The 16,402-nt window shown below is 50.7% G+C and overlaps 1 protein-coding gene across 1 annotated transcript; it reads right to left on the bottom strand.

Annotated features, from left to right (window-relative positions):
- Window positions 1-51: 51 nt before the first annotated feature.
- On the bottom strand, window positions 52-15,736 carry CEP57 (centrosomal protein 57). The gene is made up of 3 exons (XM_061581913.1): window positions 15,601-15,736; window positions 5,013-5,112; window positions 52-258 (listed from the first exon to the last, which is right to left on the bottom strand). Exons 1-3 carry the CDS (start codon window positions 15,625-15,627, stop codon window positions 116-118), a joined length of 270 nt encoding a protein of 89 aa, XP_061437897.1. The 5' UTR covers window positions 15,628-15,736; the 3' UTR covers window positions 52-115.
- Window positions 15,737-16,402: the final 666 nt, after the last annotated feature.

Genomic DNA, 16,402 nt, shown 5'->3' with positions numbered 1-16,402 from the left:
GTTACCATAGTTACCACATAGTTACCATAGTTACCATAGTTACCACAGAGTTACTCTGTAGTACCTTAGTTACTCCCGTGGCTACGTGTGGTGGTTACCGTGGCTACTGCCGTGGTTACGCGTGATGGTTATTGTGGTTACCATGGTTACCGTGGTTACCGTGGTAACCTCCCTCCTCCAAGTGGCGTCTCCCCACCCCCCTCTCCAACTCCAGGAGTCGAATCTTCTCCTGCAGACTCCTCAGTGCCGACATCACCGCTACAACATCAACAACATCAACAACAACATCATCAACAACAACATCATAATCAACATCACCGCTACAACATCAACAATATCATCATCAACATCAACATCACCGCTACAACATCAACAACATCAACAACATCATCAACATCAACAACATCATCATCAACATCACCGTTACAACATCAACAACAACATCATCAACATCAACAACATTAACAACATTATCATAATCAAGAACATCATCATCAACAACATCATCACATCAACATCACCACAATCAACAACATCACCAACATCACCATCATCATCAACACCATCAACATCACCGCTACAACATCAACAACAACATCATCAACATCAACATCACCACAATCAACAACATCACCAACAACACCACCATCATCAACACCATCAACATCACCGCTACAACATCAACAACAACATCATCAACATCAACATCACCACAATCAACAACATCACCAACATCACCATCATCATCAACACCATCAACATCACCGCTACAACATCAACAACAACATCATCAACATCAACATCACCACAATCAACAACATCACCAACATCACCATCATCATCAACACCATCAACATCACCGCTACAACATCAACAACAACATCATCAACATCAACATCACCACAATCAACAACATCACCAACAACACCACCATCATCAACACCATCAACATCACCGCTACAACATCAACAACAACATCATCAACATCAACATCACCAACAATCAACAACATCACCAACATCACCATCATCATCAACACCATCAACATCACCGCTACAACATCAACAACAACATCATCAACATCAACATCACCACAATCAACAACATCACCAACATCACCATCATCATCAACACCATCAACATCACCGCTACAACATCAACAACAACATCATCAACATCAACATCACCACAATCAACAACATCACCAACATCACCCACCATCATCAACACCATCAACATCACCGCTACAACATCAACAACAACATCATCAACATCAACATCACCACAATCAACAACATCACCAACATCACCATCATCATCAACACCATCAACATCACCGCTACAACATCAACAACAACATCATCAACATCAACATCACCACAATCAACAACATCACCAACATCACCATCATCATCAACACCATCAACATCACCGCTACAACATCAACAACAACATCATCAACATCAACATCACCACAATCAACAACATCACCAACATCACCATCATCATCAACACCATCAACATCACCGCTACAACATCAACAACAACATCATCAACATCAACATCACCACAATCAACAACATCACCAACATCACCATCATCATCAACACCATCAACATCACCGCTACAACATCAACAACAACATCATCAACATCACCACAATCAACAACATCACCAACATCACCATCATCATCAACACCATCAACATCACCGCTACAACATCAACAACAACATCATCAACATCAACATCACCACAATCAACAACATCACCAACATCACCATCATCATCAACACCATCAACATCACCGCTACAACATCAACAACAACATCATCAACATCAACATCAACATCACCACAATCAACAACATCACCAACATCACCATCATCATCAACACCATCAACATCACCGCTACAACATCAACAACAACATCATCAACATCAGCATCACCACAATCAACAACATCACCAACATCACCACCATCATCAACACCATCAACATCACCGCTACAACATCAACAACAACATCATCAACATCAACATCACCACAATCAACAACATCACCAACATCACCATCATCATCAACACCATCAACATCACCGCTACAACATCAACAACAACATCATCAACATCAACATCACCACAATCAACAACATCACCAACATCACCATCATCATCAACACCATCAACATCACCGCTACAACATCAACAACAACATCATCAACATCAACATCACCACAATCAACAACATCACCAACATCACCATCATCATCAACACCATCAACATCACCGCTACAACATCAACAACAACATCATCAACATCAACATCACCACAATCAACAACATCACCAACAACACCACCATCATCAACACCATCAACATCACCGCTACAACATCAACAACAACATCATCAACATCACCACAATCAACAACATCACCAACATCACATCATCATCAACACCATCAACATCACCGCTACAACATCAACAACAACATCATCAACATCAACATCACCACAATCAACAACATCACCAACATCACCATCATCATCAACACCATCAACATCACCGCTACAACATCAACAACAACATCATCAACATCAACATCACCACAATCAACAACATCACCAACATCACCATCATCATCAACACCATCAACATCACCGCTACAACATCAACAACAACATCATCAACATCACCACAATCAACAACATCACCAACATCACCATCATCATCAACACCATCAACATCACCGCTACAACATCAACAACAACATCATCAACATCAACATCACCACAATCAACAACATCACCAACATCACCATCATCATCAACACCATCAACATCACCGCTACAACATCAACAACAACATCATCAACATCAACATCACCACAATCAACAACATCACCAACATCACCATCATCATCAACACCATCAACATCACCGCTACAACATCAACAACAACATCATCAACATCAACATCACCACAATCAACAACATCACCAACATCACCATCATCATCAACACCATCAACATCACCGCTACAACATCAACAACAACATCATCAACATCAACATCACCACAATCAACAACATCACCAACATCACCATCATCATCAACACCATCAACATCACCGCTACAACATCAACACCTAAAAGGTCTGAAGTGTGGTATGTGATAAGGTAGGGCACTGATAAGGGGTTGACAGTTATGATGACGCTGCTGATGAAGATGCTGATGCTACTACTGAAGACGCTGCTGATGACGCTACTGACGCTACTGCTGATGATGCTACTGACGCTACTGCTGATGATGCTACTGCTGATGACGACGCTGCTGATGACGCTGCTGATGACGCTACTGATGACGCTACTGCTGATGATGCTACTGCTGATGACGACGCTGCTGATGACGCTGCTGATGACGCTACTGACGCTACTGCTGATGATGCTACTGCTGATGACGACGCTGCTGATGACGCTGCTGATGACGCTACTGACGCTACTGCTGATGATGCTACTGCTGATGACGACGCTGCTGATGACGCTGCTGATGACGCTACTGATGACGCTACTGACGCTACTGCTGATGATGCTACTGCTGATGACGACGCTGCTGATGACGCTGCTGATGACGCTACTGATGACGCTACTGACGCTACTGCTGATGATGCTACTGCTGATGACGACGCTGCTGATGACGCTGCTGATGACGCTACTGATGACGCTACTGACGCTACTGCTGATGATGCTACTGCTGATGACGACGCTGCTGATGACGCTGCTGATGACGCTACTGATGACGCTACTGACGCTACTGCTGATGATGCTACTGCTGATGACGACGCTGCTGATGACGCTGCTGATGACGCTACTGATGACGCTACTGACGCTACTGCTGATGATGCTACTGCTGATGACGACGCTGCTGATGACGCTGCTGATGACGCTACTGATGACGCTACTGACGCTACTGCTGATGATGCTACTGCTGATGACGACGCTGCTGATGACGCTGCTGATGACGCTACTGATGACGCTACTGACGCTACTGCTGATGATGCTACTGCTGATGACGACGCTGCTGATGATGCTACTGCTGATGATGCTACTGATGACGCTACTGACGCTACTGCTGATGATGCTACTGCTGATGACGACGCTGCTGATGACGCTGCTGATGACGCTACTGATGACGCTACTGACGCTACTGCTGATGATGCTACTGCTGATGACGACGCTGCTGATGACGCTGCTGATGACGCTACTGATGACGCTACTGACGCTACTGCTGATGATGCTACTGCTGATGACGACGCTGCTGATGACGCTGCTGATGACGCTACTGATGACGCTACTGACGCTACTGCTGATGATGCTACTGCTGATGACGACGCTGCTGATGATGCTACTGCTGATGATGCTACTGATGACGACGCTGTTGATGCTACTGCTGATGACGCTACTGCTGATGCTGCTGTTGACGCTACTGCTGATGACGCTGCTGATGATGCTGCTGATGATGACGCTACTGCTGATGATGCTGCTGATGACGCTACTGCTGATGCTGCTGATGATGACGCTGCTGATGATGCTACTGCGGATGCTACTGCTGATGCTGCTGATGATGACGCTGCTGATGATAACGCTGCTGATGATGCTACTGCTCATGGCCTTGCTGATGATGCTGCTGTTGACGCTACTGCTGATGACGCTGCTGATGACGCTGCTGCTGATGACGCTGCTGATGACGCTACTGACGCTACTGCTGATGATGCTGCTGATGCTGCTGCTGATGACGCTGCTGATGACGCTGATGATGCTACTGCTGATGACGCTACTGATGACGCTGCTGATGCTACTGCTGATGACGCTACTGCTGACGCTGCTGATGATGCTACTGCTGATGACGCTACTGATGACGCTGCTGATGATGCTACTGCTGCTGATGCTACTGCTGATACTACTGCTGCTGCTGATGACGATGCTGCTGCTGACGCTGTTGATGACGTCATCACCTCGGCTGTTGCTCTCGGGCAGCGAGACTCTGTCGGGAGCGGTTGCCATGGAGACGAAGGGTCGCCGGGGTAACGAGGAGAACGGCGTCTCCATGGCGACCTGGGGAACCACAGGGGTCACGCGGGGTCAAGCGGGGGTCACACAGGGGTCAAGCGGGCACCCACAGAGACACACACTCACAGAGACCCATACTCATAGAGACTCACAGAGACCCATACTCATAGAGACTCACAGAGACCCATACTCATAGAGACTCACAGAGACCCATACTCATAGAGACTCACAGAGACCCATACTCATAGAGACTCACAGAGACCCATACTCATAGAGACTCACAGAAACCCACAGAGACCCAGACTCATAGAGACTCACAGAGACCCATACTCATAGATACCCACAGAGACCCATACTCATAGATACCCACAGAGACCCATATAGACCCATACTCATAGAACCCCATACTCATAGAGACCCAGACTCATAGAGACCCATAGAGACCCAAACTCATAGAGACCCACAAAGACCCATACTCATAGAGACCCACACTCATAGAGACCCACAAAACCCATACTCATAGAGACCCATACTCATAGAGACCCACAGAGACCCATACTCACAGAGACCCATACTCATAGAGACGCATACTCATAGAGACCCACAAAGACCCATACTCACAGAGACCCATACTCATAGAGACCCATACTCATAGATACCCACAGAGACCCATATAGACCCACAGGGACCCATACTCAGAGACCCATACTCATAGAGATCCATACTCACAGAGACCCATACTCATAGATACCCACAGAGACCCATATAGACCCACAGAGACCCATACTCATAGAGACTCATACAGACCCACAGAGACCCATACTCACAGAGACCCATACTCATAGAAACTCATACAGACCCACAGAGACCCATACTCATAGAGACCCACAGAGACCCACAGAGACTCATACTCATAGATACCCACAGAGACCCATACTCATAGAGACTCAGACAGACCCACAGAGACCCATACAGACTCACAGAGACCCATATTCATAGAGACCCACAAGAGACCCATACTCATAGACACCCACAGAGACCCACAGAGACCCATACTCCCAGAGACCCATAGACACCCACAGAGACCCATACTCCCAGAGACCCACAGAGACCCATACAGACTCACAGAGACCCATACTCACAGACACCCATAGACACCCACAGAGACCCATAGACACCCACAGAGACCCATACAGACCCACAGAGACCCATAGACACCCACACAGACCCACAGAGACCCACAGAGACCCATACAGACTCACAGAGACCCATACTCACAGACACCCATAGACACCCACAGAGACCCATAGACACCCACAGAGACCCATACTCCCAGAGACCCACAGAGACCCATACAGACTCACAGAGACCCATACTCACAGACACCCATAGACACCCACAGAGACCCATAGACACCCACAGAGACCCATACTCCCAGAGACCCACAGAGACCCATACAGACTCACAGAGACCCATACTCACAGACACCCATAGACACCCACAGAGACCCATAGACACCACAGAGACCCATACTCCCAGAGACCCACAGAGACCCATACAGACTCACAGGACCATACTCACAGACCACCATAGACCCACAGAGACCCATAGACACCCACAGAGACCATACAGACCCACAGAGACCCATAGACACCCACAGAGACCCACAGAGACCCATACAGACTCACAGAGACCATACTCACAGACCACCCATAGACACCCACAGAGACCCATAGACACCCACAGAGACCCTACAGACCCACAGAGACCCATAGACACCCCACACAGACCCACAGAGACCCACAGAGACCCATACAGACTCACAGAGACCATACTCACAGACACCCATAGCACCCACAGAGACCATAGACACCCACAAGACCCACAGACACCCACAGGACCCATAGACACCCACAGAGACCCACAAAGACCCATAGACACCCACAGAGACCCACAAAGACCCATAGACACCACAGAGACCCACAAAGACCCATAGACACCCACAGAGACCCACAAAGACCCATAGACACCCACAGAGACCCACAAAGACCCATAGACACCCACAGAGACCCACAAAGACCCATAGACACCCACAGAGACCCACAAAGACCCATAGACACCCACAGAGACCCACAAAGACCCATAGACACCCACAGAGACCCACAAAGACCCATAGACACCCACAGAGACCCACAAAGACCCATAGACACCCACAGAGACCCACAAAGACCCATAGACACCCACAGAGACCCATAGACACCCACAGAGACCCATAGACACCCACAGAGACCCATAGACACCCACAGAGACCCATAGACACCCACAGAGACCCATAGACACCCACACAGACCCATAGACACCCACAGAGACCCATAGACACCCACAGAGACCCATAGACACCCACACAGACCCACAGAGACCCATACAGACTCACAGAGACCCATACTCACAGACACCCATAGACACCCACAGAGACCCATAGACACCCACAGAGACCCATACTCCCAGAGACCCACAGAGACCCATACAGACTCACAGAGACCCATACTCACAGACACCCATAGACACCCAGAGACCCATAGACACCCACAGAGACCCATACTCCCAGAGACCCACAGAGACCCATACAGACTCACAGAGACCCATACTCACAGACACCCATAGACACCCACAGAGACCCATAGACACCCACAGAGACCCATACTCCCAGAGACCCACAGAGACCCATACAGACTCACAGAGACCCATACTCACAGACACCCATAGACACCCACAGAGACCCATAGACACCCACAGAGACCCATACAGACCCACAGAGACCCATAGACACCCACACAGACCCACAGAGACCCACAGAGACCCATACAGACTCACAGAGACCCATACTCACAGACACCCATAGACACCCACAGAGACCCATAGACACCCACAGAGACCCATACAGACCCACAGAGACCCATAGACACCCACACAGACCCACAGAGACCCACAGAGACCCATACAGACTCACAGAGACCCATACTCACAGACACCCATAGACACCCACAGAGACCCATAGACACCCACAAAGACCCACAGACACCCACAGAGACCCATAGACACCCACAGAGACCCACAAAGACCCATAGACACCCACAGAGACCCACAAAGACCCATAGACACCCACAGAGACCCACAAAGACCCATAGACACCCACAGAGACCCACAAAGACCCATAGACACCCACAGAGACCCACAAAGACCCATAGACACCCACAGAGACCCACAAAGACCCATAGACACCCACAGAGACCCACAAAGACCCATAGACACCCACAGAGACCCACAAAGACCCATAGACACCCACAGAGACCCACAAAGACCCATAGACACCCACAGAGACCCATAGACACCCACAGAGACCCATAGACACCCACAGAGACCCATAGACACCCACAGAGACCCATAGACACCCACAGAGACCCATAGACACCCACAGAGACCCATAGACACCCACAGAGACCCATAGACACCCACACAGACCCACAGAGACCCACAGAGACCCATACAGACTCACAGAGACCCATACTCACAGACACCCATAGACACCCACAGAGACCCATAGACACCCACAGAGACCCATACTCCCAGAGACCCACAGAGACCCATACAGACTCACAGAGACCCATACTCACAGACACCCATAGACACCCACAGAGACCCATAGACACCCACAGAGACCCATACTCCCAGAGACCCACAGAGACCCATACAGACTCACAGAGACCCATACTCACAGACACCCATAGACACCCACAGAGACCCATAGACACCCACAGAGACCCATACTCCCAGAGACCCACAGAGACCCATACAGACTCACAGAGACCCATACTCACAGACACCCATAGACACCCACAGAGACCCATAGACACCCACAGAGACCCATACAGACCCACAGAGACCCATAGACACCCACACAGACCCACAGAGACCCACAGAGACCCATACAGACTCACAGAGACCCATACTCACAGACACCCATAGACACCCACAGAGACCCATAGACACCCACAGAGACCCATACAGACCCACAGAGACCCATAGACACCCACACAGACCCACAGAGACCCACAGAGACCCATACAGACTCACAGAGACCCATACTCACAGACACCCATAGACACCCACAGAGACCCATAGACACCCACAAAGACCCACAGACACCCACAGAGACCCATAGACACCCACAGAGACCCACAAAGACCCATAGACACCCACAGAGACCCACAAAGACCCATAGACACCCACAGAGACCCACAAAGACCCATAGACACCCACAGAGACCCACAAAGACCCATAGACACCCACAGAGACCCACAAAGACCCATAGACACCCACAGAGACCCACAAAGACCCATAGACACCCACAGAGACCCACAAAGACCCATAGACACCCACAGAGACCCACAAAGACCCATAGACACCCACAGAGACCCACAAAGACCCATAGACACCCACAGAGACCCACAGAGACCCATAGACACCCACAGAGACCCATAGACACCCACAGAGACCCATAGACACCCACAGAGACCCCACAGAGACCCATAGACACCCACAGAGACCCATAGACACCCACAGAGACCCATAGACACCCACAGAGACCCATAGACACCCACAGAGACCCATAGACACCCACAGAGACCCATAGACACCCACACAGACCCACAGAGACCCACAGAGACCCATACAGACTCACAGAGACCCATACTCACAGACACCCATAGACACCCACAGACACCCATAGACACCCACAGAGACCCATAGACACCCACAGAGACCCACAGAGACCCATAGACACCCACAGAGACCCATAGACACCCACAGAGACCCATACAGACCCACAGAGACCCATAGACACCCACACAGACCCACAGAGACCCACAGAGACCCATACAGACTCACAGAGACCCATACTCACAGACACCCATAGACACCCACAGAGACCCATAGACACCCACAAAGACCCACAGACACCCACAGAGACCCATAGACACCCACAGAGACCCACAAAGACCCATAGACACCCACAGAGACCCACAAAGACCCATAGACACCCACAGAGACCCACAAAGACCCATAGACACCCACAGAGACCCCACAAAGACCCATAGACACCCACAGAGACCCACAAAGACCCATAGACACCCACAGAGACCCACAAAGACCCATAGACACCCACAGAGACCCACAAAGACCCATAGACACCCACAGAGACCCACAAAGACCCATAGACACCCACAGAGACCCACAGAGACCCATAGACACCCACAGAGACCCACAGAGACCCATAGACACCCACAGAGACCCATAGACACCCACAGAGACCCATAGACACCCACAGAGACCCATAGACACCCACAGAGACCCATAGACACCCACAGAGACCCATAGACACCCACAGAGACCCATAGACACCCACAGAGACCCATAGACACCCACAGAGACCCATAGACACCCACAGAGACCCACAGAGACCCACAGAGACCCATAGACACCCACAGAGACCCATAGACACCCACAGAGACCCATAGACACCCACACAGACCCACAGAGACCCACAGAGACCCATACAGACTCACAGAGACCCATACTCACAGACACCCATAGACACCCACAGAGACCCATAGACACCCACAGAGACCCATAGACACCCACAGAGACCCATACAGACCCACAGAGACCCATAGACACCCACACAGACCCACAGAGACCCACAGAGACCCATACAGACTCACAGAGACCCATACTCACAGACACCCATAGACACCCACAGAGACCCATAGACACCCACAGAGACCCATAGACACCCACAGAGACCCATACAGACCCACAGAGACCCATAGACACCCACACAGACCCACAGAGACCCACAGAGACCCATACAGACTCACAGAGACCCATACTCACAGACACCCATAGACACCCACAGAGACCCATAGACACCCACAGAGACCCATACTCCCAGAGACCCACAGAGACCCATACAGACTCACAGAGACCCATACTCACAGACACCCATAGACACCCACAGAGACCCATAGACACCCACAGAGACCCATACAGACCCACAGAGACCCATAGACACCCACACAGACCCACAGAGACCCACAGAGACCCATACAGACTCACAGAGACCCATACTCACAGACACCCATAGACACCCACAGAGACCCATAGACACCCACAGAGACCCATACAGACCCACAGAGACCCATAGACACCCACACAGACCCACAGAGACCCACAGAGACCCATACAGACTCACAGAGACCCATACTCACAGACACCCATAGACACCCACAGAGACCCATAGACACCCACAGAGACCCATACAGACCCACAGAGACCCATAGACACCCACACAGACCCACAGAGACCCACAGAGACCCATACAGACTCACAGAGACCCATACTCACAGACACCCATAGACACCCACAGAGACCCATAGACACCCACAGAGACCCATACTCCCAGAGACCCACAGAGACCCATACAGACTCACAGAGACCCATACTCACAGACACCCATAGACACCCACAGAGACCCATAGACACCCACAGAGACCCATAGACACCCACAGAGACCCATAGACACCCACAGAGACCCACAGAGACCCATAGACACCCACAGAGACCCATAGACACCCACAGAGACCCATAGACACCCACAGAGACCCATAGACACCCACAGAGACCCACAAAGACCCATAGACACCCACAGAGACCCATAGATAACCACATAGACCCACAGAGACCCATAGACACCCAGAGAGACCCACTTACAGAGACCCGCACTACAACTAAACGAAGTTTGTGTCACCAGGTGTAAGACTCACTCAGCTGCTGTGTAGATATTGTATCAGACAGAGTGAGCTGAACCATCACGAATGACAGCAGCTCAGCCACGTGGCTGATATCATCATCATCACGTTGACAAATACTCTTAATGCATTGAGATTCATAGACTCGTAGAGACTCACAGATACCCATACTCAGAGACACAGAGACCCATACTCACAGAGACCCATACAGAACCAGAGAGACCCATACGCAGAGACCTACAGAGACCCATACTCAGAGACCCACACTCATAGAGACCCATACTCAGAGACCCACAGAGACCCATACTCATAGAGACCCTTACAGACCCACAGAGACCCATACTCACAGAGACCCACAGAGACCCATACTCATAGAGACCCACAGAGACCCATACTCATAGATACCCACAGAGACCCACACTCATAGAGACCCTTACAGACCCACAGAGACCCATACTCGGACGCATAGAGACCCATACTCGGACGCATAGAGACCCATACTCATAGAGACCCATACAGACCCACAGAGACCCATACTCACAGAGACCCACAGATACCCAAACTCATAGAGACCCTTACAGACCCACAGAGACCCATACTCGGACGCATAGAGACCCATACTCATAGAGGCTCATACAGACCCAGAGACCCATACTCAGAGACCCACAGAGACCCATACTCATAGAGACCCACAGAGACCCATACTCATAGATACCCACAGAGACCCATACAAACCCACAGAGACCCATACTCAGAGAGACTCATACAGACCCACAGAGACGCATACTCATAGGGACCCACAGAGACCCATACATTGATATCATCACTGGGATCGAACCCACGACCTCCTGTGTATACCAGGCAAGGATAACATCGCCACTGTGGCGACAACGGAGACACACGGGGAGTGAGTGGGTGAGCGAGTCGGTGAATGTGTGAGGGGGTGAGTGAATGGGTGAGTGGGTGAGTGAATGATTGAGTGGGTGAGTGAATGGATGAGTGAGTCAGTGAGTGGGTCGGTGAGTGTGTGAGTTGGTGAGTGAGTGGGTGAGTGAGTCAGTGAGTGGGTCGGTGAGTGTGTGAGTTGGTGAGTGAATGGATGAGTGAGTCAGTGAGTGGGTCGGTGAGTGTGTGAGTTGGTGAGTGAGTGGGTGAGTGAGTCAGTGAGTGGGTCGGTGAGTGTGTGAGTTGGTGAGTGAATGGATGAGTGAGTCAGTGAGTGGGTCGGTGAGTGTGTGAGTTGGTGAGTGAGTGGGTGAGTGAGTCAGTGAGTGGGTCGGTGAGTGTGTGAGTTGGTGAGTGAGTGGGTGAGTGAGTCAGTGAGTGGGTCGGTGAGTGTGTGAGTTGGTGAGTGAATGGATGAGTGAGTCAGTGAGTGGGTCGGTGAGTGTGTGAGTTGGTGAGTGAGTGGGTGAGTGAGTCAGTGAGTGGGTCGGTGAGTGTGTGAGTTGGTGAGTGAATGGATGAGTGAGTCAGTGAGTGGGTCGGTGAGTGTGTGAGTTGGTGAGTGAATGGATGAGTGAGTCAGTGAGTGGGTCGGTGAGTGTGTGAGTTGGTGAGTGAATGGATGAGTGAGTCAGTGAGTGGGTCGGTGAGTGTGTGAGTTGGTGAGTGAGTGGGTGAGTGAGTCAGTGAGTGGGTCGGTGAGTGTGTGAGTTGGTGAGTGAATGGATGAGTGAGTCAGTGAGTGGGTCGGTGAGTGTGTGAGTTGGTGAGTGAGTGGGTGAGTGAGTCAGTGAGTGGGTCGGTGAGTGTGTGAGTTGGTGAGTGAGTGGGTGAGTGAGTCAGTGAGTGGGTCGGTGAGTGTGTGAGTTGGTGAGTGAATGGATGAGTGAGTCAGTGAGTGGGTCGGTGAGTGTGTGAGTTGGTGAGTGAGTGGGTGAGTGAGTCAGTGAGTGGGTCGGTGAGTGTGTGAGTTGGTGAGTGAATGGATGAGTGAGTCAGTGAGTGGGTCGGTGAGTGTGTGAGTTGGTGAGTGAATGGATGAGTGAGTCAGTGAGTGGGTCGGTGAGTGTGTGAGTTGGTGAGTGAGTGGGTGAGTGAGTGGGCAAGTGGATGAGTGAGTGGGTGAGTGAGTGATGATTGAGTGGGTGAGTGAATGAATGTGTGAGTGGGTCAGTGAGTCGGTGAGTGGGTGTGTGAATTAATCATTGAGTGGTGAGTGAGAGAATGAGTGTGTGAGTGGGTGAGTCGGTGGGTGAGTGTGTGAGTCGGTGAGTGAGTGTGTGAGTCGGTGAGTGTGCGAGTGGGTGAGTTGGTGTGTGAGTGGGTGAGTTGGTGTGTGAGTGGGTGAGTTGGTGTGTGAGTGGGTGAGTTGGTGTGTGAGTGGGTGAGTTAGTGTTTGACTTGGTGAGTGTGTGAGTGGGAGAGTTGGTGCGTGAGTGGGTGAGTTGGTGTGTGAGTGGATGAGTTGGTGTGTGAGTTGGTGTGTGAGTTGGTGAGTGTGTGAGTGAGTGAGTTAGTGTATGAGTGTGTGAGTTGGTGTATGAGTGTGTGAGTTGGTGAGTGTGTGAGTTGGTGAGTGTGTGAGTTGGTGAGTGTGTGAGTTGGTGAGTGTGTGAGTTGGTGTGTGAGTGTTTGACTTGGTGAGTGTGTGAGTTGGTGAGTAGGTGAGTGAGTGAGTCTGTGTGAGTCTCACTCCGTAGTGAAAGTCACCCAATAGTAGCAATTGAGCACCATACATACTACTACCACCACCACCACTGCTATTACATCAACTGATCTGTACTCACAATGCAAATCTACCTCCCTGATAGCCACTTCCGCGAACCACGAGAGCCTGAGGCCTAGTAAACTCGCCGAGCCCCCCATCCTCGCCTGGATTCCCCGCCGGGGATCGAGCCACCTCGGGCGGCGGGCGCGCTGCCTGACCTGGGACTCGGGAACATTTCAACCAAACATTTTGTCTCGTGAACTTTGGGGCTATGCGCTCGTTTGCAGCTCCTCCTCGTGAGCGACATCGTCCTTTGTTGATTGTCCGAAGCGATGATTAATTAAAAGTCAATGCGCGGCTCAGGCCTAGTTACCCTCCCCCCCGTATCCGAGATCCCCGACGTCGCCTGGATTCCCTGCCGGGATCGAGGCACCTTGAGCGGCGGGGCGCGGCGGCACAGGGGGGGGGGGGGGGTCTCGGGAATATTTTAACCAACAATTTATTTGTTGCAATCATTTAGTTGCACAATCAAAGTCCTCATAACCCTAAACAAACATCTATTACGGATAATATCGGTCGCGAAAGCCTACGTCCTCATAGATAGCTGGTAATTGTTGATAATTATCAACAATCTGTACTGCAAAACACCTGTTCCGCTCCAGAACGCCTATCAAATAATACAAACAAATAAACAGCCTAACGCCTTATTTGCACGCTTCTTGCTGTAAATAAACAACGTATGATAACCTAAGATCGTGTTTAAAATCCTCTTTTTTTTTTAAAATCGACTTACTAAAGTTCCTCAACGTGAGACGCGGTCGATCGAGGCCTAGTCCCACAACGGCCGCGAGGCGCCGAAATCAACGACCTCGCCTGGATTCCCCGCCGGAATCGAGGCACCACAAGCGGCGACAGTGCGGACTCAGCGCCCTCTCGGGGTATTTAAACTTTTTTTTAAAATTGATGTTGTTATATTAAAACGATGTCATTGTTGTAGACGAATGAGTTACTCACTTGTTTGGGGCTCCTCGTGAGCGACATGGTCGTTTAAATTCTCCTCATTTGTCTCTTAAATGTTGAAATAAAGTACAGCTGACGGTTGGCGGGCATTTTGCCGTTTGAAACCGCGTTGCTATTGGAGACGCGTGACGTCATCACGCACGCCGACGACACAGGGAATCCATTCTGGTGACGTCATCACGCACGCCGAGGCCTCAGGGGATCGTTTGGTGACGTCATCACGCACGCCGACGCCTCAGGGAATCCATTCTGGTGACGTCATCACGCACGCCGTAGCCTCGGGGGATCGTTTGGTGACGTCATCACGCACGCCGACGCCTCAGGGAATCCAGTCAGGTGACGTCATCACGCACGCCGAAGCCTCAGGGGATTGTTTGGTGACGTCATCACGCACACCGAAGCCTCAGGGGATTGTTTGGTGACGTCATCACGCACGCCGACGCCTCAGGGAATACAGACTGGTGACGTCATCACGCACGCCGAAGCCTCAGGGGATTGTTTGGTGACGTCATCACGCACACCGAAGCCTCAGGGGATTGTTTGGTGACGTCATCACGCACGCCGATGTCTCGGGGAATCCAGTCAGGTGACGTCATCACGCACGCCGAAGCCTCAGGGGTTTGTTTGGTGACGTCATCACGCACGCCGACGCCTCAGGGAATCCAGTCAGGTGACGTCATCACGCACGCCGAAGCCTCAGGGGTTTGTTTGGTGACGTCATCACGCACGCCGACGCCTCAGGGAATCCAGTCAGGTGACGTCATCACGCACGCCGAAGCCTCAGGGGTTCGTTTGG

Source organism: Lethenteron reissneri, unplaced genomic scaffold (genome assembly GCF_015708825.2).
Source record: "Lethenteron reissneri isolate LAM-NWPU_2019-01 unplaced genomic scaffold, ASM1570882v1 scaffold_1638, whole genome shotgun sequence".
Classification (NCBI taxonomy): Eukaryota; Metazoa; Chordata; class Hyperoartia; order Petromyzontiformes; family Petromyzontidae; genus Lethenteron; species Lethenteron reissneri.
Note: the sequence above shows the minus strand (reverse complement) of the source record. Positions and strands in the feature narration are given on the sequence as shown.